Source organism: Budorcas taxicolor, chromosome 2, assembly GCF_023091745.1.
Source record: "Budorcas taxicolor isolate Tak-1 chromosome 2, Takin1.1, whole genome shotgun sequence".
Taxonomy (NCBI): Eukaryota; Metazoa; Chordata; class Mammalia; order Artiodactyla; family Bovidae; genus Budorcas; species Budorcas taxicolor.
Window position 1 is genome coordinate 138,553,703 of NC_068911.1, and position 27,301 is coordinate 138,581,003.

At 46.6% G+C, this 27,301-nt stretch overlaps 1 protein-coding gene across 2 annotated transcripts in view; it reads left to right on the forward strand.

Annotated features, from left to right (window-relative positions):
* The window catches only part of NRP2 (neuropilin 2), a 119,652-nt gene that overhangs the window by 76,875 nt on the left and 15,476 nt on the right, over window positions 1-27,301 (forward strand). Inside the window, exons 13-15 of one of the 2 annotated variants that reach the window (XM_052653887.1) lie at window positions 6,688-6,950; window positions 8,488-8,584; window positions 9,699-9,734. In XM_052653887.1, the coding sequence (XP_052509847.1) occupies window positions 6,688-6,950; window positions 8,488-8,584; window positions 9,699-9,734 (396 nt within the window). The remainder of the gene's footprint in view (window positions 1-6,687; window positions 6,951-8,487; window positions 8,585-9,698; window positions 9,735-27,301) is intronic. The other variant, XM_052653895.1, reaches the window with a different exon arrangement.

A 27,301-nucleotide genomic window follows, 5' to 3' on the forward strand; every position in this document is an offset into this window, starting at 1 on the left:
CCGTATTTAAGGAATAACATCAACTGGAAAAGGAAGGTATCGTGGCCCTTCTTCATGGAAAGTAGGGAGGACAATATCTCTGACTCTGTAGAAATCACAGCAGTAGAGAGGAGAAACTACTTTTCCTTATCTTCTGCAAGTCATGATTGGTTGAGTCTGTAGATTGACAGTGAAGGTACAATGTGATAAAGAATGTCTCGATTGCAAACCTTCATAAAAGCTGACATACCAAAAAAATCAGCTCCAGATAGACTTTTCTGCAAAACCCAAGCCTGAAACCTCAAATGTCCACAAACTGGTCAATTGTAAACCTCGAGAACATTCTGTGGAGTTCATCCAAAGTCAATGTTTCCTTTAACCAATTGTTAATTTGAGGACCTTAGCAGACATAGGCTGACCTTGGGAGGCCAGCTGAGGGGCTGACTCACGTTTTAAGCATGACCTATATGAAGAAACTCCATCTCCTGCAGCACTGAATAGTCTTTCAGATGGCTGTTCTAGCAGGAGGGCAAGATGCTAGCCAGGAGATGTGTGTGTTGGACAGATGGTGTGTTTGGCTTTGCGATAGCCAGGGGGATAGACTGGTGATTTATTTCAGGGTTTGGTAAGGTGTCGGCGCCATTGATCCAGTTGCGGTTGGGCCAGGAACGTTCACGTGATCACCCAGCACTTAGGCAGCTGAACCCAGATGTGGTTGTAAATTGCCAGGTGAAATGTCAAGAGACCCTTCCTAGAGACAGCATCAGGTTAAGATGCCTGAGTGACCTTGTCCTCCACACTTCCTCTCTGCCCTTTTGAACTCCTGTTATTTATTCCCTTGTGATTGTTTTCCCTGTGTCATGGGCAACAACAGATGTTTTGAGTCAGGGACCTAGCAGAATGCTTCCCAAGTATGTCAGGTCCAGGAGGAGAGGGATTGTATCTCTGGGACATTTTCCTTTCATTCTCTCTCTGCAGCTGAATGTATTTCCTCTACATTGTTTCTTGTTGGAAACCATCCATTGGCGACCTCACTGCCATCAAACTACAAAAAAAAAAAAGAAGAAGAAGAAGAAGACAACCTCTAGCAGGGAGACCTGGTTCTTAATCAGTCAGTTGTCATGTTTTAGGACCTCTTAACCATCCAAAGGGCTTTTCCCCTAAAGTCCAAGCAAATCAGTAAAGTAGCCCACCCATGCAAGGCCAACCCTTTACTCTATCAAGCCATCAACAGTCACTGTCTGCTAAAACTTCCTCTGTGTTTGGCAGTGGCAGGCCATAAAGTAGAATGTTCCAGAAGAGCAGACTCCATTGACACTGCATGTGCTTCACTCACAGCAGAGACAGGGATGCCGGGACTTAAAGGAGCTGAAGCACTGAACTGAGCAAAGTACGCATCTAAAGAGGCCAGGCTTACGTTTCCTAAGGAAGCAAAGACCAGGGTCGTAATTCTTCAGGAGTGAACTTGTTTCTTAGTCAGAAGACGGAAATTGGCTGTACTTCATGGGGGATAGAAGGATGACATGTGTCTAAATGACAGTGGGAAAACTTAAAACTGAATTTAAGTCATTTCTGACAGTTAGGATTGCGCGCTCCCTCCCCCCAAAAAAAACAAAAACAAAAAAACACATTGCCAGCGTGGCTTTTGGAAACTCCTGCTTTGGAGAATTTAAAGCAAAGGTGGGCAGCTGTGCTGGGGTTGTTTTCAGTGTGGTTCCTCTGAACAGCAGGGCTGGCCCCTTCTAAATGGTCTTCTGGGGCCCCACTCTCATTCCAGAAGGATGTATTCTTTTGTCTGCTGTGCTGCTGCTGCTGCTATGGCACTCAGTCGTGTCCGACTCTGTGCAACCCCATAGATGGCAGCCCACCAGGCTCCGCCATCCCTGGGATTCTCCAAGCAAGAACACTGGAGTGGGTTGCCATTTCCTTCTCCAATGCATGAAAGTGAAAAGTGAAAGTGAAGTCGCTCAGTCATGTCTGACTCTTAGCGACCCCATGGACTGCAGCCTACCAGGCTCCTCCAGGCTCCTGGCTCCAGGAGCTCCTACTACCAGGCTCCTCCATCCATGGGATTTTCCAGACAAGAGTATTGGAGTGGGGTGCCATTGCCTTCTCTGCTGTCTACTGTAGATTGACCCAAAAGACATGTGGTCAACAATGCCTGGTGTATAGCATGGGGCTGGCCCATTTCTGGGATTAGGATGTTTCTGGGAACCATCTTATTCCAGAGAACATCTTTACTGTCCTTGAGCTGAATCTTACTTCCTTTGAGTCTCCGGTTGGTCTTCCCAGGTTATTGGGGCTCTTTGGACTCTCTTTCTTTCTCGAAGAAAAAAGCCAGCAAAGCTGAAGTTCCAATACTTCGGCCACTTGATGCAAAAAGCCGACTCCTTGGAAAAGACCCTGATGCTGGGAAAGATGGAAGGCAGGAGGACAAGCGGGCAACAGAGAATGAGATGGTTGGATGGCATCACTGACTCAATGGACATGAGGTTAAGCAAACTCCAGAAGATGGTGAAGGACAGGGAAGCTTGGCCTACTGCAGTCCATGGGGTTACAAAGAGTCAGCCGTGACTTAGTGGCTGAACAATAACAGGAGGTGGAGTGTTCAGGGATGGTAGTTGAAATAAAGATCATAGCTTTTATGGACCTTCCACTGTGCCCCTGTTCCTATGCAAAGTGCTTTAAAAGGCTCTTTCCATTTCCTCCTCCTCCCAGCCCCATGCAATATTGCTATTATTGTATCCATTTCACAGATGGGAAGACTGAGCCTTTAAAAGATTAGCAAATGTTAGGATGCTAGCCCCCATGAGAGGTGAGGCTCTGGCGATTTTACTCGGTCCAATGAGGGTTCAGATCCTACTTCCATCCCTCTCTAGGAGTGGTCTGGGACACACTTTTCAATTCTCTGAGCCTCTGTTTCCTTTTTGGTAAAAATGGAGAGCATCATACTTATTTCACAGGAAGATTACGGAAGGCGATGAAGCCCCCAGCGTGATGTCTGGCACCTCGAGGTGCTCAACTCACATCAGTTCTCTTGCCCCTGCTCTTCCTCTCCTCCTCTCTGAGCTTCTCTTGACCAAAGTCGTTCCTTCATGATGTCCTGCTTCTAATCAGTCCTCTCTCAGTGACAGGCAGGGACGTTTTGCAGCTCAGCGTCCTTCTGACTGATGTCTGCTGCTAATTCCTTAAATTTACATATCATCTTTCTTCCCTCGAGCTCGTAGCACTTAACAGACAAGTGGGGCACAAGTGATTTCACTAAGTGAAATTCAGAGGCCTGCTTGTCTAGAGATTCTGCAAACCAGTGGATTAGCTCAGATGTCAGCACTGAGTTATGATCCTTCAGCTGCTCGTGCTTAGCACGCCACCAGCATTAACTCCCTGGTCTTCCAGTGGTCCTTTAAATCATGCACAGTGATTATCATCTTATTGTGAGAGAGAGAGAGAAGAGAAGAGAGGAAAAGTGGGAGGGGGAGGGAGCCAGTTCAGGTCCCCAGGAGAGGCAATCTGTGACACCTTTGGCCTCACGGTGCCTGAAGTTTTAGCAACAGGATGGGTAAATAAAGCAGACCCGGAGAAAATCCAGCCAGCCCGGCTTTTTACACCTCCACACACATTTTACTGACTAAATTCTAACCATTATGCTATGATTCCCCTGCTGCTTAAGAATGTAAATTCACACAAGTGACAGTATTTCTGCCAAGCAATTTTCAGACAGCCAGTGGGTCTTATTTGTGAAACTGTGAAGAAAGAAGGCTGAATAATAAGTCTCTGAAATCTGGTTTCCTTTATATATGAGGTGGAAGCAGTAAAGTCTTGGAAATGACTGGAGCGTGGGAGCATTTCGGGGGTTGTCACTGGCGGCTCAGTGGACTGGATGCTTCCACAGGTCACCTTGTTTTAAGATCTGCGTATCAGTTATAGGTATATTTACTTTGCAAAAGCTATTGTGCATTTGTACTTATACATACTCATATTTCAGTATAAACATTCCTTAATAAAAAGCAGAACGTCTCAAAAAAACCACCTCACCTTTGAAAAGGGCTGTTGGCTCAGTAGGATGGGAGGGAATTGTGAGATTATATGAACCTGAGGGATTACAGAGCCCAGCTGATTCCTGATCTGTTCTTGTTTCCAATAGAGAATCTCATAACATTCTTTATGCATCTGTTTATCATTCATTCCTTCATGGGAACAGAAAATTTTGTCATATATATGTATGTGTCACTATCTAGGGGCAGGGAGAAGAAGCATTCTTAACCCTCCTGTGTGTAAGGCCAGGACCTTATAGTCTAACCAGGGAAATAGAAAAGACATATACCAAACAATTTAATTGCAGTACAAGGCAGGGAGCTGAAATGCATGAAAATGGCCTCCAGTCTTTTTAAAAACCAGGTAAAATCAGTGGTATGGTCAGTAAATGCTTGAGGTGTTGCAAGAAGAGAGGCATTAATGTTGAAATGCACAGAGTAGTGAGGAAAACTGGCAAAAGTGGTGGGGTGGGGGTGGGGAAGCAGAGAATTACAGGTAAAAGGAGAAAGGGGAACAGCGCCCAGTGAGAAGCCAGTTTGCCTTAAATCATATGTGACTGATCACGTGGACTTGGGACAAGGTTACCGGGGGCACAGCTGAAGTGAAGGGCCTACTGCACAAAGGTAGAGAAACCTGAAGTCAAGTCCAGCTTTGCTACTCACTAGCCTTTCTACTTCGGACAAGTCACTTAAACCTTTCCCAGCCTCGGTTTCTGCATCTTGTGTAGAGTAAGATTCATAAGACCCAGCTCACAAGCATATAGCGATGATTAAATTATAAAGGCAGACCAACATGCTTTGTAACCTGAAAAGCAGTATGCAAATAGGCCTTATAATTATTATCATTAATAGTGGTAGTAATGAGATCTGATAGGAGAAGCATAGGTTTAGCAGTTCTTTGAATGTCTGGTTGTGACACCAGTGTCTCCTCCTCAGCAGATCACCATCATTGAAATTCTCTGCTGTAGACAGCTGCCTCCTTATCTGTGCTAACTTTGGCCTTGAAGGGCTCCCATGGTGTGGGGTATTAGGCCAATGTGCCTCTAGATGGTTAAAGTATCCCAAACTAGAATCCTGACTATGCATCTTAAACTGGTCTAATTTGACTTCAGGGGAGAGTAGCTTCCAGAACAATAACCCCAGAGAACCTAACCAGAAAGGACTTAGGGGAGATGGGGAGGAGGGAGAGAGGTGGCCAGGAGGAGGGAAGGAGCTGTTTCTGGGACACTGATGGGAGCACTGCCACAGGTTCTGCTCTCACTAGAAAGATGATGTTGGCAGGCACACAGCAGCACACGGGTGGTCCAGGAGTCCCCTGCTGATTCTGGCCTCTGGAGTCCCTGCCTGTCCTTCCCTGACAAAGATGTTCCCGGTCCCTGTTGAGTAAAAAAAGCTCTGTGCCCACATCTCAGATTAACATGATCCCGAGGTGGCTGATGTGCTGGTTATGTGGTGCGAAAGGGCCACTGCTGTCTTGCAGAAATGTTCAACATAAGATGTTTCAGGGCCAAAAGGAGACAGTGAGATTTTATGCTCAAATGCCATCCTGTTCTCTGTGCAAGTGGTCGAAATGCTCCTGCATGAACTGGATTTGCCAGTGCAGGTCCCCACACCTGTGTCTGCAAGGCATGGGGTCTGCCAACAGGGAACTCTGCCTCCCACAGAGTACCTGATGTATTTTAAAGTGCATCAGCCAAAACACACATTCTTCAAATATTTGGATGGGTGAGACCTTCATCTCCCAATGTGTGTATATTCTCTGCTAAACACATAGCTTTTGTTAGTGATGATGACAACACCTGTTTTATTGGGGCTGTGGTTGCCTAACTCTCTCAGAAAGGCCACCTTCAGGCCTCCCCAGGGTGGGGCAGGGAAGGGAGTGGGGTCTCTGGTCCCTTGCATCACCCCTTTGTTGTTCATTATTCAGTCGCTCAGAACTTTCTGACTCTTTTCAACCCCATGCACTGCAGCACGCCAGGCTTCCCTGTCCTTCACCATCTCCTAGAGCTTGCTCAAACTCATGTCCATTGAGTCGATGATGCCATCCAACCATCCCCCACTCCTATTCAGCCACCATTCCCTGCTCTGCTTGAACAAGGATGCCGGGCTTCTGAACTGCAGTTACTAGAGCCCAGGCTTCATCCAGGAGCACTGCTGGAGACAGAAGGTTGTAAATGTCTTCCAGTTGGACAGTGCCCAGCCAAGATGATAAAGGCTTGAAGCATAAACCACCTGGCTAGAGCCATCCTGTAGTCTAGCAGTCACTTCACCCCTTATTATTCAGCTCATTATAGTGCCCTGGCCCTTTGGGTAAGCCGATGATGATTAAAATGTGGGCTTGGCCTCTCAGAATCTAGAGGGGAAATACAGCCAACCAAGACCTAAGGCGGAGGGCACCAGGTGCCATATGTAAAAGGTACAAAGGAAGGGATGCAGAGAAAATAGGCAGGAGGGACCTTCTTGACATAAAGACTCAAGAAAGGGCCTTAAGGGGATGCAGCATTTGAATCAGAGCCCTAAGAAAGGAACACAGAGCCTGGAGAACAAGTTCAAAAAGGACAACCCAAATTCTGCCCCGGCTTACCCCCCGCCCCCCGAGGGGCCACAACTGCCAGCTGGTGTCCTTCCCAAGCATTCACCAGGGACCTCTGTTCGGGTTTGTTTCCCCCTCCAGATGACAGGAACTTCTTGCGGCTGCAGAGTGATGGGCGGAGAGAGGGCCAGTACGCGCGACTCATCAGCCCGCCGGTGCACCTGCCGCGGAGCCCCGTGTGCATGGAGTTCCAGTACCAAGCCACGGGCGGCCGCGGGGTGGCGCTGCAGGTAGTGCGCGAAGCCAGCCAGGAGAGCAAGCTCCTCTGGGTCATCCGCGAGGACCAGGGCGGCGAGTGGAAACACGGGCGCATCATTCTGCCCAGCTACGACATGGAGTACCAGGTGGGGCGGCAACGGGAGACGGTGCGGAGATCCGAGGGGACCCTTGCGATCTGCGTTTCAGTATTTCAAAGGCCGTGCCCATTCATCATTAGGGAACGCGGTTAAGCGCCGCTGTTTTCATTGTGTTTCTCCCGTTGCCATGGCAACTAAATGACACTCTTATTTGTTATTCAGAATGTGCCTATCTCTACACCCAGACTTGGTTCTTTGTTCCTCCTATTGCCTTTTATACTGCTGAAATCTTCCCCAACAAATGTTTCTTCTCTCCATTTTATTTTAGATTGCTATCAGGTAGGCTGACAAAGGAACACAGAAGCCAGGAAAATAAACACAAACAAACCCTCCACACAGGAGAAAAGAGGCCCTGGGAACCCCTGAGACTCAGAGGAAGAGAGGGCAACAGCCTCCCCATCCCATCCCAAGTGTTCAGGTGGCTGTGGTGCTTAGTGGTCAGCAGACCAGAGAGATCCCTAAATGAGTGCGTTCTCACCCTGCAGCTCCAGGAGTTGCATTCTATTATCTCTGCCCTCACAGAGCAAGAGACTGAGGCACAGATGGGGATGTGCAGCTGTGGCTGAAACTTGGGTAGAGTAGGCGCTGTGGAAGAGGTGACTGAGAACCAGCCAAAGCATTAACCTGCTCCTCCCCAGACGAGAGGCAGCAACAGATGGCTGGTGAGGCAGCCAACTGCTCGCTCAGCTTGCCAGAGGACGTGTGCTCGTTTGCAGAGAGAACCTGGGGAGGGTGAAACCGAGGGCTGACAAGACCACTGAGCCGAGAGGCTCTTGCATGCAGCCTGCAGTCACCCTCACGCTTGCAAAATAGCCTGAGTCCCCCACCCACCTGCCTTCCTCCTTAGAAACCTCAGTGTGTTGTGGAGCTACTCCCTGTTGGTATTTTTGTCTCACCCACTAGACGGTGAGATTCTCCAGGTCTTGTCTTAGCTTTTGTAACTGTCAGGGTGCCTGGCACATAGTCGGTGCTCAGCAAACTAGTGGTGAAGGAAAGTCACTTACCTGCTAGTTGTAATAATGGAGCCATAAGACACTGTTACCCCCAAGGTAATTCAAACCTGTACACTGCATTTCTTACATTAGCCCTACCTGCTCATGTCCTCTTGAGTTTCCAAATACCTGGGTTGAGCATTTGAAAGAATTGTGAGAAAAAGAAAAAATCAAACATGGCTAGGGAAATTTCAACCCTCCTTTAAACATGCTCTGATTGTAGTCCTTTTAGTCAATAATTCTAGTTACTGGACAACAATACCCACCACTTAGTTATATATATATGTATTTTTTAATCCCCTTAAATATGCATTTGATTTCAACCAACTCATTTTAAATTGAGATTTCAAGTACCAGAGCCATGTGGTCAACAGATGTGTACCAGGTGCAGTAAGGCACATGTGCATGTGCACGTGTGCGTGCGCTCACACACACACAGATTTTAAGCTACAGTTAACAGAAAATTGGAAATCTTTGCACTGTTTGCACCAAGAAGCTCAGTTAACCCTGGTGCTTTTTCTCCCTGCTTCTAGATTGTGTTTGAGGGAGTTATAGGAAAAGGACGTGCGGGAGAAATTGCCATTGATGACATTCGGATAAGCACTGATGTCCCTCTGGAGAACTGCATGGGTACGTGAAGATCTGTCTCTTCGTGTCTCCTCCGAGGGCTGGGACCCACAAGGGGAGGCAGCACCTCGTTTCCAATCACAGCTGTTCCCCCAGTGGGTGGGTTAGCACTAGTCCATGCAGGAGGCAAGATGTGAGTTCAGTTAGAGCTTAGGCTGCGGTCAGGATGCGAGAGGTGTCAGATAAGGTGGAATCCTATCCCCCTGCTCCCATTCAGAAAGAGACATGCACTTAGTATATGAAGATTCAGGGTGCCAAGACCTCATCATCAGACTCCAGCTTTTAGCAAAGAAAATGCTAGAGGACGAGAGCAGCTGCCAGTCAGAATTACATGCTGCAAAGGTTTGATGGATTTAATGGAAACCTTCACTGGTGAGCAGAAATAGTACATATGTTATATTGGAGTGATAACACAATTACCCAGGCAGTTCTTTTACATGAATAAATTGCAGGACGATCTATGGCATGTAAAATAAGAATTCAGATCTTGCTTTGAAGTTACTATCTGTAATGGCCAACATGCCAGAGTTGTAAGATTAAACATTGCATGCCAAGTGACCAGCCCAGGAAGGATACTCTCTCCTTGGACAGAAGTGCTAAGCAGCCAGGTCACCTAGTTCACCCCATGCACCACCTCCCATCAGAGCCATGGACATTCCCAAAAACAAGAGGAAATCCTGAGAAGGAAGGAGACCTACTTTCGCTCCGCAGAGTGACTGTAATAACTCACCAAGTGCTTTTCTTGGCACATGGGTCCCGGGTGTGTGTGTGCCTGATGAGGTCAGAAGCACCTGGGACCACCCTAGTCCCTTCAGGCAACTTTCGGGGCCCCCGGCATCTAAAACTAATCCCTTCTCTGAGAAAGTAATCAGTGGTAAGTGACTGATTACAATGCTTCAGGGACCCATTACTCTATAAAGGACTTTTTGTTCCAAAGCAACTTTGAGAATCCTTCCCACCTGGCCCCCATGACGACGATGTGTTAGACCCAGAGCCTGTGGCGGGCACGGGAGACTTTTCATGGCATAGTATGAAAAAGCTTGATGAAACTCATTTTCATCATACACTGTGTTCACCTTATGTATCCCTGTCATCTAACTCAATTTTTTTTTTCCAGAACCGATCTCAGCTTTTGCAGGTGAGAATTTTCAAGGTAAAAAAAAGTTATTTTTAAATTTCTGCATGCCTTTTCCTTCCTCCCATGTGATGTGAATTTGGCAGAGGCGATAAGCCTCCAGATTTGACAAAGCTCCCAAGAGAAAAATAGATGCCACACCTCACCACTAGATGGCGCCAGCAACACCTGTAGATACAGGGAAAGGGCAATTGAGAGCCTCGCTGTCTCTGGTTTAATTAAAGTTTAGAAACCTATACTAGAGACAAATAGGTTACAGATAAACCTTTCAGCTTTGCATTGTCCAATGGAGAGCAATGAGGCTGAAAATGCATGAGTGGTGAGAAAAGAGAGACTGTGGGGAGGCTGAACCAAAAAAAAAAAAAAGTCAGTAGTAAATTAAAAGTGAAATGAGGTGGCAATGATTTATTTTCAACCAAAGATGGTTTCTTTCCAGTCACAGGGCACCAAGGCAGCAGTCTCAATTAACCCTCAGCGAGGTACACAGCTGTGTGAGGGAAGAAAGTTAGGGGAAAGACATGAGGGATGACAGTCCTAAGTGGAGAAGGTTGCAGAAATCTGGAGATGGTGTCTGGTTAAGGGAAGAATGAGGCTCATTTTGGTGCCTGGAATTAGAACACTTGAAATACAGGACTGAAAAATAGAAAGCGACATTTTATCCCTAATAAAGTAAATAGAGAACAGAGCAAAGAGAGAGGAATGTGGGATGCCTGCCTTATCCCAGGAGAGAAAACTAACCTCCAAACTTGGGGGTCCTAAAGTGCAGTGTATTTCACATCTCACCTCTTTGGTTGACACTGGTAATGTTTCCACCCGGGTTCCAGTGCTAAGGATTTGGAAACCGCTCTGTAAATGCTTGCCATGAGTTGGCCCGGGTATATAAGCACACTCAGAGACACTCACCCACATCTAATAACAGAACCTAGTTTATGCAAACAATCCCGAGGGTTTCTGTGCCCTGTTTATATTGGCTGGCCTTAACCCCACAGGTGACAGCATTTCAGAGATAAGGGAAGTCATTTTTATATCTGAAGTCTAGACTCGTTATCTTCGCTCTCATTAATCTGTCCAGCTCCTGGCTGGACAAAGATGGATTCCTGGTTTGCCACCTAGATGTGCTCTCTGACTTCAAATCATCTCGCCCAATTTGCCACTCATCACCCACAGCACTAAGACGGTAGATGGGGGCGGGGGGGTCGGGGGGGGGCTGGGAAACCTATCTAGGATATCGTTTCTTTCTTCCTCACCCTTCCTGGCCTCCCTGAGCCCCACCCCCACTCCCCATTGCACATTTTTCAAGAATTAAGAGTACTCCTGTGCATGTGTTTGTGCTCCTTGGGTGTGAGATTTTCTGTTAACGTGAATCTAAAAGTATCGGAAGGAAAAGCTGAGATCAAAACTGAACGGCTTGGATAACAGTTGAATTCAAGTTCTAACTTTCGGGACCCAAGGTAATGTTAATGCTGGGGGAGGTAAACTTGCTTATGTTGTTTCACGTGACTTTGATTGTTGAGACTCAAAGCTCCCAGAAAAGGCTGGTTAGGGCCTTCAGCCCCCACGGCAGACACTCTGCTGTGTGAACATAGATGTCTGGGTCCATGACTGACAAGTTCAGTGGCTAAGTGCTTTGCTTCTGTAAGTGAATAAACAAACCAGGGCACATGTGCTGTCTCAGAGGCTGTATTTACCAGGAGGCTTCACAGGCCAGTCGTGTTCTCTTGTAAAATTTATATATAAATAAAATAGCCTCAGAGCTGCAGTGCTCATTTAGCCAAAATAAACACAGGGCTTAGGGACTCCAAGGTAAGAACTTCCAGTGTGCTTCCGATGGGCTGGTTTGGGGCTTAAGCACAGGCAGCCCTTGAGTGGCATGGATTGGCCCACGGCTGTGGTCTTGGGAAATAACAAGCATCTTTGGAAGGAGGCAACCAAACTCCAGAGACTTGGCTCAGGAGTCAAGGGCAGAATGGGAATTGAGAATGGACAGTGTCGATCGCATCGGCAAGTTTTACATGGAACTCTGACTTGGTAGCCAGATGAACCCAGGGCCAGGGAGGCTTCTATTGGGCTGAAGCCCCTCTAACTTCAGTAGACATCTCTGGGTTTTGACTTGAGCGAAGCCTTCCATTTGGGAGAGGAAAGAGGACATTCGCTCTACCTAACCTACTGACCTGTCCGGGTCAGGGCGGTGGCAGCCTTCTCTTGGTGGGAGAGTGAATGTCTTGGGAGTTAAACCAGGCTGTTCACTCAACTAGAGAAACAGAGAAATCAGGTTTGGGCAAGCAGGGTATGGAAAGCTGATGGTGAAACCCTATTAACAACAGGCGTATATTGTTAGTATGGGTGGTTTTTTTTTTGAATGTAGATTGTTTTTCTTTTCCATCATAAATTTACCGTGGGACAGAAGCAATCTCATTCTTTATGAGAGACCAGTGTGTGCTAGGGAAACCTTAAAGCCAATGCAACAACAGTGGCTTCTGGACTGAGGCTTATTGGATAGTCTTGACCTTTTATATTTTGAAGTGTCTTTCATTTTCTGCCTCTTACTCATCTCTTGCCATGGGACATTTTCTTTTTATTTGAATCACCTTGTGTTTTCTGCTTGGTGTATATGCTTTGATTGTGAATCAGGATATGAGTCAGTAGTGAAGAGAAACAAGCCACACTGACAAAGAGAGCCATGTAGAGAGGGGACAAGGAGGAGATGGAATGAATAAGCCGTGTTGTCTGCTGCTGCTAAGCCGCTCCAGTCGTGTCCGACTCTGTGCGACCCCATAGGCGGCAGCCCACCAGGCTCCCCCGTCCCTGGGATTCTCCAGGCAAGAGCACTGGAGTGGGTTGCCATTGTGGTGTTTAAAAAGGCTTTCTTGCTGTTGTTCTAAACAATGTAGCCTGGGTGTGCTTTTCTTTTTTTTTTTTTAAGTAGTGGCTATAGACATAGTGCCGTCATGTATCTTTTTCTAGAATTTGAGCTTTAACAAGTGGAAAACTGTGTGTCAAGCAGGGGGGGCGGGGGTGCAGGTTGGGGGCTGGTGGGGGGGGCGTGGAGAACTGAAAAGTGGTGTAATTAAGGTGATGGATTATTTTTTCTTAACCAATGCTTTCTATTTTCAATACAAGTAAAAAGAATAATAAGCCAGTAAAAATATATAAAGCCCATAATCTGAGTTCTGTAGTTGTTTACCAGGTAGTTATTTTTAGCAGGTTGCAGTGGAAGCAAGAGCTCTTGTTCATGTTAGAGGCTGTGGGCTTTGAACAAAGTGGGAGCAGAGAGACCCATGGGAGTCCCAGGCACGGGTGGTAGTGAGAGTGAAGGATTCGAAAGCGCTGCGTCAACCACTGATGGCTGCCAAGAGGAACATCAGTAGCTCCTGCTCACAGCTGTGAGCGTGGGTTTTACGTCTCAGACCAGCTCTGAGGGCTGCTGGCACAGTCTCTTGGGCCTCTCTTTGTTCAGTCCTCTGCAGTTTTCATCCAGGTAAAGCTAGGAGAAAGAGGACAGCACAGGCTGTCTCCTGGGCATAGAGGGGACCCATTTGGGAGCAGTGACAGATGTGTCTCAGGTTTTCAGGTCTGTTTATTTCATACCAACTGGTCCATCTCTGCCATGTCTCTTCCCCATCTTTCCATCCCTGCCCTTATCCCCGGTTGATCTGCCAGTCGGCTGCCTCCCTGAGACTTTGCTCCCCAGTGTAATCCCCCCTATGCCAGGGCACAAGACCTGGGATGAGCCTCAAATTCCCCTTTCCCTGGCATCCCTTTCTCCCACAGCTCTCTTGACTAGAAGCACTTGCAAGACGCAGTGAGGGTTAAATGGCATTCTCGCCGTAATCCTCTGATGAAAGGCAGAGAAGTATTCCCAACCCCTGCCAGGGCTCCAGATAGGCAGCTGTGAGGTGTGACTCCTTCTCCTTGGCCCCCTCCCCCTGAGGTCCCCAGCTGCCAGATCAGAGCTAGATGTTGCTGAGCCGGGGAGCCTGGAGATGAGATGCGTGTGAACCACTAACTGCCCGGCTGCTGTTGCTGCCCAAGGGGACGCCAAGGCATCCTTTGTGAGGTTCGAGCCGCAGAGGCCTGACACATCGCCTTGCAAGTTTACCATTCATCTAAACTGCCGCCAACGTCAGTTTCTCTAAGGGGAGAAAAAAATTTTTTTCACTGACTTTTCCTCTCTCCAGGAACAGAAAGGACAAGCCTTAATTTAAAAGAATCTAAGTGCTACCAAAGAGAGGACAAGTGTTCAGACTTCAGGCAGCCACGGATCTGGGTTTAGGGGTGTCTTAGACAGGTGTGGGGTGGGGGGCAGGCAGCAGCTTTCCTACTAACTGAATGGAAATCTCCCACTGACCGCCCCCCCCAACACACACACACACACACACACACACACACACACACACACTCACACTGAGTGCAAGGCAAATGAAGAGTCATTTCGCAGGGAGATTGTATACTTCTACATTCTTCCAAACAGATCTGTGGGCGTGACTGCGTTCTTCGACCCTCTTCTATAAACTTCTCTAGAGGAGCCAGCTTTGTCTTTTGTTTGTTTAATCTCACAAATTAAATAAATGTTTTAACTGAAATGCCCCTTCTCCAGCTCTTCGATTTCAACCTACACATGCGAGACTGCAGACAGGCCAGGCCTGAAACAGTTCTGATTTGCAGTGAACCTTTTCTCCCTCTCCGAGAAAAATGATTTCCGTACACTAGGTATCTTTCGAAACATTTCTCTTGGAAACCTGGGTGACTCCTCCAGGTCTGGAGGACATTTCATAAACTTAGCTGCAGGAGATGTTTTCGCTTTTTGGTGATTCAGTGAGAATTTGACTGAGACAGTCCGCAGACAGGTTCAGACAGAAAAAAGAAGCAGAAAGGGAGAGGTCTGCTTCCTGTTCCACCCCATGTGGTTAGAGCAGAGTCTGCACACTTTTTCTGTCGGTGGACAGATAGTGAACATGTTGGGCTCTATGACACTGTGTGGCTGGGACTCACTGCGCCTGTAGCACAAAGTGAAGTGAAAGTGAAGTCGCTCAGTCGTGTCCGACTCTTTGCGACCCCACGGACTGTAGCCTACCAGGATCCGCAGTCCATGGGATTCTCCAGGCAAGGATACTGGAGTGGGATGCCATTTCCTTCTCCAGGGGATCTTCCCAACCCAGGGATCGAACCCGGGTCTCCCGCGTCGTAGGCAGATGCTTTACCGTCTGAGCCACCAGGGAAGCACAAAGGCAGCCATAAGCCATATGCGATGAGGGTGGCTGTGTTCCAAAATGTACAGAAATAGGCTGAGAGCCAGATTTCGTCTTCTGACCCCTGGGTTCCAGCATGGGTGGAGGATTTGGTCCACATACTTCCAGTCCTGACCCCGCCACTTCCCAGCCGTGTGTGCTTCCTCTGAAAGCTCTGGGCCATCTCTCAGGTTCCACTCTGTACTGCCCCCATCCTCCTCCTCAGTTTTCCTCCAGGCAAAACCAGGAGAAAGTCACTTATCCTCTCAGGTTCTCCACTTTTCCCATCTGAGAGTCATGAAGAATAAAGATGATAAGTAGTCCAACGCCTGGCACCCAGGAAGTCTCCACTCATTAGAGCGGTAGTTATGCTCACATGTCGCAGTTGCTTATTAATTCAGTAACCCTGTTTGCACAACAGGAATGGAAAGAACCTACGTACTGTGTAATTTTTTTTTTATACTCCCATATCGCTTCTCAGCCTTTTGGCTAAGATCAAGTGTATTATCCTCCCATGCAGGACTTCTTAGAATCTATTGTTTCTCAGAATTTAAATTCTCCACCTTCACACCACCCCTTTCTCCATGGGGCTCAGAACTTTTACAGGTGGAAGCCTACTCAACCTTGCAAATACACTTGGAGTTATTGACTATTTAAATTTCTGTTTCTCATGATCTTACACGATGAGAAAACCGTATACAGAATTAGAAGGTTGAAATTCATGAAAAATAGAACAGACATTGAGAGCATCTTTCAGTTGGGGGGAAATCAAAGTCTGTGAGTACATGGGGGAAGTTTGAACAATCAAAGGGACTCTTCAGGTGAGCACATCACCAGTGTTGGACAAAGTTGAAGTCACCTGCGTTTTTTTCTCCCATCCTGGGGGACATGTCTCCAGCTCCTGAGTTGTGACGCAATGGCCCGGGCATCTCATACGGCTGAGGGGGCAAGTGGGGCTAAAACGCAGCCACTTACCAGCATCTGCCCAAAGGGGGCACCTTTTTGCATTTTAATGTAGAGGCATCGTATGAGGTAACAGAATCTAACACTTTCCAAGAATAACTATTCTGTGAAGTACCATTAGGTCATCAAGGTTTTTTCAAGGAAGTCTGAATGTTGGTCCGACATGCATTCCTCCATTCAGCTGTCCACTCATTCATCTAGCCACCCTCCATCCCTGTACCCCATCTATTCATCCATCCATCCAACATTCCTGGGATTGCTGCCCTTATCTAGGAAGGTGCTCTGGAAAAGGACTTAAGCCCTATTGACCTTCCTTTTCTCTGGCTGGCAGACCACAGCCTCATTAGCATACAGCCCTTGAAGACTGCCTCAGAGCCAAATTCTAAAGCAGCAGCCTGTGGGAGTTGAGTCTCTTTAGCTGGAGAAGGTCCTAAGAAACTCTGGCCCCAACTGCAGGTCATCAAAAATTGCCTGAGGGGGATGAGAGGAGGCCTGTTAGCTGTATCCTCTCTTTTCTGACTGCCTTAACATTAAAAACACAAATTCACATAGTGTATTTTCTCATTTCTCCAAACAAATGTCCAGGGAGAATGTTTAAGGAGCCAATATGATGTCGTCCACCAAATGGCCTCTGTCACTACAATTTTCTACATGGTGATCATTTCTGGGGAGCGGAGTATTAGCAGGAAATGGGAGGAAGGTTTTATGAGAAAGTGGAGTTTGTCTTCCAGAGCAGAGCAGAACCTGAGGCCGGGGATCTAGCTCTGATTCTGAATCTGTAACCCCCATAACGTGACTTCTCCAGAGTCATGTCTGACTCTATGCAACTTCCATGGACTGTTCACCAAGCTCCTCTGTCCATGGGATTCTCCAGGCAAGAATACTGGAGTGGGTTGCTATTCCCTCCTCCAGGGGATCTTCCCGACCCAGGGATTGAACCTGAGTCTCTTCTGTCTCTATCTTTGGCAGGCGGGTTCTCTACTGTCCCCTAGATCCTCCCCACCGTGCCCCAGCTTTGTGGCTATCATAAGCAATATTTCGGGAGTCAAGTGAAGAAGGCCTCAGCCCCAGCATGTTGAGCCCTGGGGGTGGGAGATGAGGCAGTGTATTTAGTGTTGAGAACCAGCATTGTGACTGAAGGAAAGCAGCTTTTTGAAGTGAGACTGTGTGGTGACGGTGGGGACGAGAGCAGTTGTGACTGTTTCACGCTTTTGACAAAAATGAGTGCTTCTGCTTTGGGGTTCTGGTCAGGCGCTTCAGAGCGGGAGTTCATCCTTGTGGGCGTATCGCCTTCCTTTCCCCTCATGGCTGAGCTGCGGCCTCATTAGAGGGTGGGTCTCACTGTGGAGCCAAATGGAAATCAGAGGCAGACCCGAGGACACCCTTTGGGGAGAGGCAGGTGGCCCGGAGGAACCTGGAGTCCATCTCTGCACACTTTGTTTTTTCTCGTGCGTTCTTCTGAGCCCACATGAAAAGTCAGCGGCAGGATGGTTGCCAGGCAGCAGATCCTCTTGGTGACCTGCATAATGAGTTGACACCACATCCCTGTGACTCACGAGCTGGCCACTTCAAGGAGCTGTGTTCAGTGCCTTGCTTTCCCTTTCTGTTTCTGTGCCTAATTTTCAATACAGTCACAAAAAGAGGGAGGGAGGGAGGGAAGGAGGGCTGGAGGGAGGGAGCTTTCTCAGCTACAGTAATCAAAGTGTTAAAAGGCGGAAATGGTCTGGGAATGAACACAAATAGAGGAGGTGCTAAGGAAGAAGACAGTGTAAAAGGGGCGTGGTGGTGACCCTGGGGTTCTGGGATCCTTTCCACCCCAGGGGCGGCAGCCACAGCTGCCAGGGTGTATGCTGGTGACACATTCTTGTCATAGCTCCTCCCAACCCTGTGGCACTTCCGATGGGCTCAGAGACACCAACGAACCCTGTACCCTAGCACAAGGGGATTCCCTAAAACTAGAAGAGTCAATGATTAAGAGCTGGGAAAGTGAACAGGCTCTGAAAGATTTTCCAAGAAAAATGCTCTCATTTTTCTAACACTTCTGAGAAGGCCTCAGAAGATCTGATTCACCCCTCAGCTATCTCCCAAATCAAAGAGAGGTGCTCCGGGGTTCAGGCTGCAGGAGTCGGCAAACACTGACTCAGAAATAGGAGTCTTCACCTCAGTTCGGTCTTTTAATCACAAGCATTTATGGAGAGCCTTCTTGGTGCATACATACCCTGAGGTAGAAACCAGGGATGAGAGCAAGTGCTTCTGCTTGAGGAGCTCCACGTCTTGTGAGGGAGGCATGAAAATATCAATGAGCCTTGTCTGCGTCTTGAGCAGAGATGCACCCACAGGGTAGGACCAACGGTACGAGGAGAAGGCAGCAGCATCTCCTCCCCACCACTGTGGCTCCCACCTGGGATATTCCACGGATAGAGAGCACACATCTTTCTGGCCACCTCTACTTGATGTAAGCAGCTAGGGAGGAATTTTTCATAGGTTAAGCATACATCATTTTTCAGAAGTAAAGATCATGTCTGGTTTTGGCAAGCTCAAAAGCTCCTAGTCCCATTTGGTCCAGATTCTCATTTGATGTAAATCGTTGGGAGAATCGAGTTGTAGCACTGTTTTGCATTAAATGGGACTCCAGCCAGTCTTTCCCCAGAGTTACCCTGGGCTTAAATCTACGACATCATCTCCATGGCAACCAGAGGCTGGCCAGTGAATGTGGTTGCCTTGTAAATCCTCTGCTAGCTTCTCTTCCATCCTCTGTCTTTTCCGTGATTAGAATGTTCTCCCTCCCTCTGCTCTCACTTATTCACTGTCTCTCTCACATACCTACGATCGTTTTGCACCCACATTTTTTGGTTGCAACATCCTTGCAATCCGCTTTTTAAATCCTCCATTCAATTAAAAAATGAAGATGTGTTAGTCATTGCTTGACAGTGGTAATTGACCTGTTTAGACAAGACCAGGCTGATTTCAGTGGGCATGGAAGCCTTGGCAAACCAAAGTGGAATTCCCCTTCAAGTCTAGCCAGCCTAATTAATACATTGTTTGAGAATGCTGGCCAGCCTGACCAAATATTGTTATTTCCACCCATTCGGAGAATCAGTCCTATGGAATCCCAGAAGTCATTTTAACATCACTTGCATGTATTCCTGTGTGTATGTGTGTGTGTGAGAATCATAATGCTTCTACCTATTTATAGAGTATTGTAGTTTAACAGAAAGAAGAAAAGAGTTTTGGAATCATACAGTTCTTGGTTGAATACAGTAGTTACCACTTACTTGCTGTATGACCATTCATTTAACCTCTCTGAGCCTCTGTTTCCTCATCTGTAAAATGGGTCTGAGAGTACCTACCTGATAGGGTTGTAAGTAGGAAGTAATACCAATCACTGAAAAGTGCTTGGCCCACCCTAAATACTCAGTACCATCTTGTTCCCCTGTCCCCTTCCCTATCCACTCCAAAGCATGTGTGTGTTTCTTTTTTTTAAATTAATTTTTGGATTAGTCTGCATGCTCTCAGCCTAGCAACACTCTTCTGTGTCTCTCCACCAGGGGGCACCCTCCTACCGGGGACCGAGCCCACAGTGGACACGGTGCCCGTGCAGCCCATCCCAGCCTACTGGTATTACGTTATGGCCGCCGGGGGTGCGGTGCTGGTGCTGGTCTCCGTCGCGCTGGCCCTGGTGCTCCACTACCACCGGTTCCGCTATGCGGCCAAGAAGACTGATCACTCCATCACCTACAAAACCTCCCACTACACCAACGGGGCCCCTCTGGCCGTGGAACCCACCCTAACCATTAAGCTAGAGCAAGACGGCAGCTCGCACTGCTGAGGGCCGAAGCAAGGACCGCACCCAAATCAAACAAGAAAGACTGCAAACACGTTGCCTCGATTTTGCACTTTTTCCTCCTCGCCTAGTCTCTGTGTGAACGCTCAGACATCTCTGTCTCTGGGCCCAAACTCTGTGCGCTCGTATCCATCCCGACCATTCTCCTCGGGTTCTTTTGTTTGTTTTCCTTTTGTTGATTCCAAACCGCCCAACCCCAACTCTACAATGCTGCATCTTGGGAATACGAGAAGAGACACGCCCCTAAGCACCTCACAACTCACGGCTCAGCTGGTTTCCTTCCAGAGACTGGTTGCTTATTTCTTCCCCTTGCCTTAGCCCATCCCTCCTCTCTGGTGGGCAGTCTGCCAGGAGACTTGAGGGGAAACCCGGATCTGTGTGTTTGTACATAGTATACATTTGCGCCTGTGAATAGCTCTGTGTGTGCGTGGGTGTGAGAGAGAGACTGGCTCATTGGGGGGCGGGGGGGGGGGGGCAGTGTGTGAGTGTATTCAGAGAGGGCCCCCTTTAACTCTTGTGTTACTTCTCCCGGGGTACATGTTCCAGAAAATAATATACTGTACTAGTTCTGTTGACTTGGAGAAGAGATTGAAGCTTTTTGTTGCCTTATCTAGCTCTGGCTGGATTTCTGTTGGCTTACCATTGTCATCTCCAGGTACCTAAAACTAGAGGCCACATGAGAAGAAATGTGGCCCCTCCCATCCCTGTCCCCAGGCCCCACCCACCTGACCCAAGAGGAAGGTTCTCCCACTGCACTCAGACCAGACATGACTCCTAGCTAGTTCCCTCTGGGATGTCTCTGAAGTTACACAGTAACAGCCATTGGGTGCCTGTGGAACCATCCCTTACTTCCAGCCCTGAAGCAAATTTGTCTCATGTTGCCTTATAAAAGAGAAGCTCATAATGAATGTTTAGCTTTTATCAGTTAAGTCCAATCTTGGAATAAGTCATAGAGAATAACCATTCTGAGACTGATGTATGAAAAGCAGTAGCTTGTTGAGAGCAGGAGGAAGTGGAGAAGGAAGGATTGAAATGTAGTCTAAAAAAAGAAACCCTCACCCCAGGGGGTTCATTCTGCCCAGTGGGGGGGGTGGGGTGGAGTAAGACGGTTTAAAAAGTGTATTCTTTGGTATCGTATGGATCATGGTTAATAGCATTTGTAAAATATGGGGGAAAGGGGGTCATTTGCTTTCCTTTCATGGTGTTAATGTGTGCCTGAATCTATAGCCACTAAAATATAAGGCTGTTCCCCTGATTTATTTGAATACTATGAGAGAATAAAAAGTTACCATTTGTTTAAATGTACTAATGTGCTACCCCTTAAAGCATTCATGGCATCTGGTAAATACACCCTCATAGGCTGGCCTGGCATTTCCAGATGTTACTGCTTCGTCAGGAGAAGGTATAAGGAAGATAAATCCGTTGCTGCCCATTTGTCCTCTCTGAGCAACGCAGGGAGAGGGATGTTAGAGATAAATTGCCTAATGATATTGTACGAAGGATAGATTCAATAATGAAGCCAATTTCATTGATAGAAAATGCATATTTTAACAAGATTCTCAGTGTACTGGGGCTTAGGCTTGGGGGTGTTTATTTCTCACCTTCCTGCTAGGAATCCACTGGGGAAGTGTAAGATTCTCTCCAAAGATGGTTGCCTGGGCTGAAAGCCTGCAGGTACCTTCTGAGAACAAAATACTAATGATTTTTTTAGCTGCTTGTGGGAGAGAGACTTAGCATTCTTCTGGAATATTCACATAGGTCCCTCCAGCAAACGCACACTCAACTTTCGCATCTGGTTTGTTTCATCCTCCTGAAAGAATGGTGCTCTCCCACTCTTACTCTATTTCAAAGAGCTAGTCTGTCTCAACCACAGCAGCCCTGCCAAGAAAAGAAGATGAAAGGCTAGAGCATGAGCTACCTTGAGATTTCAAGAAGTGTCTTACCCCAGCTGAAGATGGAGAAAGAAAGAGGGGCAGAGAGAGGAGGGGTGGCAGGATACCATGGATACCTTACGATGACTTTCATGCCCATCACTGAGGGCTTTTTATCTCAGGTGTCTGTATCCAGTGATGTGTCTGGGGCCAGGCGTTCCCTTGAAATGATTGACATCCTTATAGGCACCCCATGGAAGCATGGTGTCGGGAAATTACACCTGGGAAGTCCGGCCAGTGTAGCAACTGAGTTACCGTACACCCATGAGGATTTCCGTTCTCTAAAAGAAGATGACAACAACTTTGTGAATTTGCTGTATCTTTATCTGATGCCCCATGGTGGCGTCATCTTTATGTACATGCTGTCATTGGGAATACGAGACTGCTCGTGAGACTGCTCAAATCTCTGTGAATCCCATAATGCACTTCAGCTGGGGATATCACATCTCTCTCTGTCTCTCTCTCTCTCTGTGTCTCTCTCCACTCTCTCGGCCCCAGCAACTTTCATAGTATTATCCAGGTACTATGCTAAAAGGGCAGCTCTTCTGTAATGTCATGCCTTGCAGCTTTAAAAAGCAAAATTCTGTATTTCATGGAGGAAGGGAAGGGTCCCTTTCTTCTAAAAAAATAATAGACTGGACAGGTGAATGCATGCATGCATGTTTAGAGTTGCTTCTCAGAAGACAAAGTGGTGATAGCAACTATTTAAAAAAAAAAAAAAAAGAATGAAAGGAAGGTCTAGCTCAGGCTGGTAAAGTTTTTGCCTTAGTAGAGCTTTCATGTTAACAGTTCCAGGAGGGAAACCCTTATCTCTGGGGGTGAAAAAAATCCCTTTCTTGGTATTATGCTAGCAATTGCTATCCCTTAATTGCCTGTGAAGGCAGAAGAAAGAAAAACAGGATCATAGCATTGCCATTGACAAAACAGAATGCTGAAAGTAAATTATCTTTTCCCCTGTCCCACATTATTGGGATTAAAGCCAGAATAGGATAGGAAATCCAGTAATATTTCTGAGGTCGATACCCCATCTTTAAGAAGACTGCGTCTTTAAAAATGAAGCTAGCAGGCAAGTAAACACCTAAATTATCGAAAATTACCAAAGAACAACAGCAAAACAAGAAAACTTAAAGATTTTTACTTCCTGTTCTTATCCCCTTGCCCTATAACTGTGACATCTCTTGCATTGCTCAGTTGCCTGTGTGTCAAAATACCTTGTGGACGTTGAAAACTATTTGAAAATGTATTGTGTGGAATGTAATAAAATGATGATATTTTTATACAAACATCTGTTTTTTTTTTTTTCACCTTGGCTTATGAGAACAAAGTTCAGGTGTAGGCTTTGAACAAACTGATGTTTGCAAAGTTTATACATCACCTTCTGAGCTAGAGAGTATTTCTGTGGGAAATAGGTGGGTTTTCTCCTTGAAGCTGAATGCCAGCATCTCCTTCTTTTATTTTTATTACTACTGCTTGTTAGGAGTTTTATCCAAATTGTGCAGCTGAGCCAGCTTTTATGATTGGTGTGGGATTTTGCAAAAGTTGCTAAGTGCTAAATTACTCCATGTGATTCCACAAAATTTCTCTTGATGGCAAATCCCTGGAGATGGGACTCTACTTTCAAAAGGCCCCAGGGGCTGGGACCAGCAAAGCTGAATCATGTTCTCAGCTCTGCAGAGACAGATAGTTTCCTTTGGAGAAGAAGTGGCAACATCTTACCCCTTGCCTACCGAATTATTACTTCCACGGGGACGTCGATCTCCAATTTATGAGCACTTTCCCAGACCAAACGGAAACTTACAGTATGTTCAAGGCTCAAAGATATTCCAGACTTGGGAGCAACTAATGAAGATAATTATATGATTACCGGGAACCTGGAAATATCATGGTGGAACATTTTATAAAAGGAATATTCTATAAAAATTTTGAGGAGAGGAACTTGGGGAAACTTACTTGAAGAGCCAGATCTTTTCATAAGTATTTGATGACTATTTGGTTCTCTTTATTGAGTATTTAGAAACATGAATTATGACTATGAGTTTATGTGCTCAGTCGTGTCCAACTCTTTGCAACCGCATCCCATGGACTATTGCCCACCGGGCTTCTCTGTCTGTGGGATTTTCCAGGCAAGAATGCTGGAGTGGGTTGCCATTCCCATCTCCAGGGGATCTTCCTGACCCAGGGATCGAACCTGTGTCTTCTACACTGCAGGCAGATTCTTTACCCACTGAGCCATTGTGGAAGGCCATATTTAGTGACATAGTTATATAAAATATTTTATCAGAGAGTTATTAGGGGAAAGGAAAAAAAAAAAGATAAAGGAAAGACAGCCTCACAGCAATTCAGTGTTTCTAGATGGTGGTCAAAAGTGATGATGGAAGAATTTTCCACCCCCCTATATTTGTGGAGTCTATTAAAAGTATCAACCCCAAACCCTTCCTCAGAGTCTGAGAAAGTTCCTAATGGCCCCCAAGGAAAGAAGCAGGTCCAAAAGAGCCTATTTCTGCCAGGATCCTGCTTTTCTTCCTTTCTAAAGCTAGAGCCAGGAAGAATTGCTTTTTTACAGCTATCAACCTGCCCAAGTGGTGCTAAAGAAAACAGGCTTCTGGGTTTTCAGATCTGCAGTTGCTACAGCAGGCTCACTAGAGATGTCACTGTCTGTCCTCTGCAGAATAGAGTTGAATGTCCATGAGCAGAGCCTTGTTTTTTCCTCTAATGACGAGCATCATGACCCATTTTGTCCACATAGCAGTTGGCTATCCTTAAAGCCATTTGCTCCTATTAGCAAAGGATGAAAATGAAAGCATCTCAGAAGCATTTATTTCCAACAAAGAGTCAGGCTCAGTCAACATTTTCATAAGCTGGCCTGGGACCAGATTTGCCAGTGAATTAAATTAGCCATTATGTATGCTTAATTAGCATTACTGTTTTTGCAGCCACCTTTGAGAATTTCATCATTGCTTTTCCTGCCTTGGTTCTGATCCCAAGGCTTATTCTATACACATTCTCTCTCTTCCCCAAAAGAGCAGAGACTGTTACGATTCTGATCTTAGGCGTCAAACACAGCACTGTTATCAGTATGGTATTTCAGACCTAACCCAAGCATAAATGTTACAGAAATTGTATTTCCATGGATCATAAACACCAGATGTCAAGGCCTAGTAGGGTCTGTCTTGGCTCCTACCTGGCCCTTTATGATGGTTTAAATGTGCATTCTTGCGGTTGAAGCTCTCCTAGCCCAGATACCCGCAGCCCGGCCAGTCGACTATGGCCCTGGGTCTGTTTTCATCACCTCTCTTCACAGACTGTGCAGTTGTTTGGCACAAACGTTGTTGGCCTTTCTGTCGTCTCTGATGAAAAGAGCTTCATTTTTAAGTTTTAATTTGTCCGCTTTGTGATCTCTGCATCTGAGCCAAACTGCAGATCTGTAGGTGCGGCTTGTTTTCTCTTTGTGCACATCACTGGGGCTCTTGCAGCTGTAATTTGCCTTTCATCCATTTCAGTGACGGCCCAACGAAAACACAAAGCAAAGCCAACCAGAGGAAAAGGAGGGGAGAGGGGAAGCACCAGCTGATGGCCTCATGATCAGCAGGGGAAAGATCGCCTTATATAAATAAACCAAGAGCTAGGAATCGTGTAGGATTTAATGAAGCCTGACACAGACCAAGTGCACTGGAGAATGTCTTCAGGTTAGATATCATCAGACACCTGGACCCTCAGAAGGCATCAGGCCACAGGCCACAGCCAGGCTACGTTTGCACTATGTGGAGGAAGGAGTTCCTTTTGGCCCCAAACCTAAGCCTGGAATGGATACATGATTTGGGCACTTGCCAAAAAGCAGACCCCCTCTTAGTATGGTTTCTGCTTGGCACAAGCACAGTCTTGGTGCTTCAGGGCAAACAGCAGAAACCATTCTTGACCCAAGGCCAGTGGGCAAGAGACTCAGAGTCCTTCTACTCTCTTTCCAATAAAATAGTTGTTCCTGGGCTTTGCTGTCGCTGAACTCCAAGCTCCCAATAAAACTACAGTCCCATGGGCATCAAGCCAAGAAATAGGAAAGGTCATTTGAAGAGTCAGCAACAGACATGCCGGAGGCAGGACTGGTCATTGAGTGGAGAAAACACCTATTCTTGGAGGCTCATGGCCAGAGTGGTTATTGATACTGAAGAAGGTCATTGGGGTAAACTTTAGGATGGTATCTAACTAGGCTTCCTTTCATTTCTTTTCAACTTGTGAGTTATTCATGGCTATAGCCTCAAAAACTGCAAATCATTTTTTTAAAAAGTTCATTTCATTGTTAACCAGTCCCACTCCCCTCCCAGAGGGAACCATGAGAAATTGTTCAAGGTATATAACTTCAGGACTTGTTTTATACCTTTACAAATGTATATGTTCATGTCTAATTATGCAGTTTGCTTTGGTTTTGTGTAAACAGTATCAGCATTGGATCGCTTGGCTGGATAATGTGCTTCTTTTCATTTGACAAAGTCTTGGGGCTACTTGGTTGCATGCTGACAGGCTTACACAATTCTTTTTAAATATCGTCCAGCATTTTGTATCATGTGGATGTACCATAGTTTATTAACTGCTTCCCTGCTGGTGGGAATTCAGGTTGTGTCTAGTTTTTCTTACAATGATAAACAGCACTGTAATGAACATCCTTACAGTTGCCTCTTTGTTCACGTTTCTCTGGAATAGAATATGTGGGTCAAGTGGTGTGCCTGTTCACACTTCATAATAGATGCCTTGGAAGCCTGGAGTCTACCTTTTAGAGTGAACCTGCCTCCATCTGAGAGGCTAACAAACTAGTGGACAGCCTGCCTTATATCCCCTATCATGCGCACAAGCCACATAATCTCTGGGTCTGTCTCTCTAAATTAGGGGGAGTGCTGGCAGGGGAAAACTTTAGGACACTTTTAACTGAAGGAAATCTTAATTGCAGGGACTTTTTCAGTGCCCATTTGTGGAGAGTGTGAGCCTGGCTACAAGTCGCAACTCACTGGAACTGTGGCCACTGTGCCCCGGGAGTTAATTCTATCCCTGAGTTCAGCAGACAGAGCCCTGTTCTCCATGATTAATGAGTTCCACTTGGTTTCTTCAAAGAGTGACTGTGCTGTGCCTCGCTGTTATTTATTTATGTTTTCTACTAAAAAATTCATGTGAAAAACGTTCTTTAAGGTCAGTGCACAGTATTGTGCTACAGACAAAAATATTCCAAAATATTCCAACGGCCACAAGCCAGCCACATGCCAATGGAAAGTCCCCAGTCTTTGGTACCTTGTACCTGAGGCCCCCACCATGACCACAGCCCTGAGAGGAGCAGGCTTACCCAGCTGGAAGGATGCACCCAGCTCCTTTCTGAGGAGCTTCAGGGCTAGTGTGACCTGAGGAAGGGTAGTAGATGAGGTGGTTTTTCCAGTGGGAGGTTTCAATGTGCAGGTGAAGCTACTAGCCCCAAGTGGCTCCAGTAAGGAATGGCAAGCAGAAGAGAAGCCAAGAGACCCATTAGTCCCAAACACCATTTCTTTTAAGAGATGTTACCCTGATTTCTACTGTGCGCTTAGACCAAGCGGTCATAGTGCTGTGACTCTGAGCATAATGGATAGTGTGACAGCCATACGG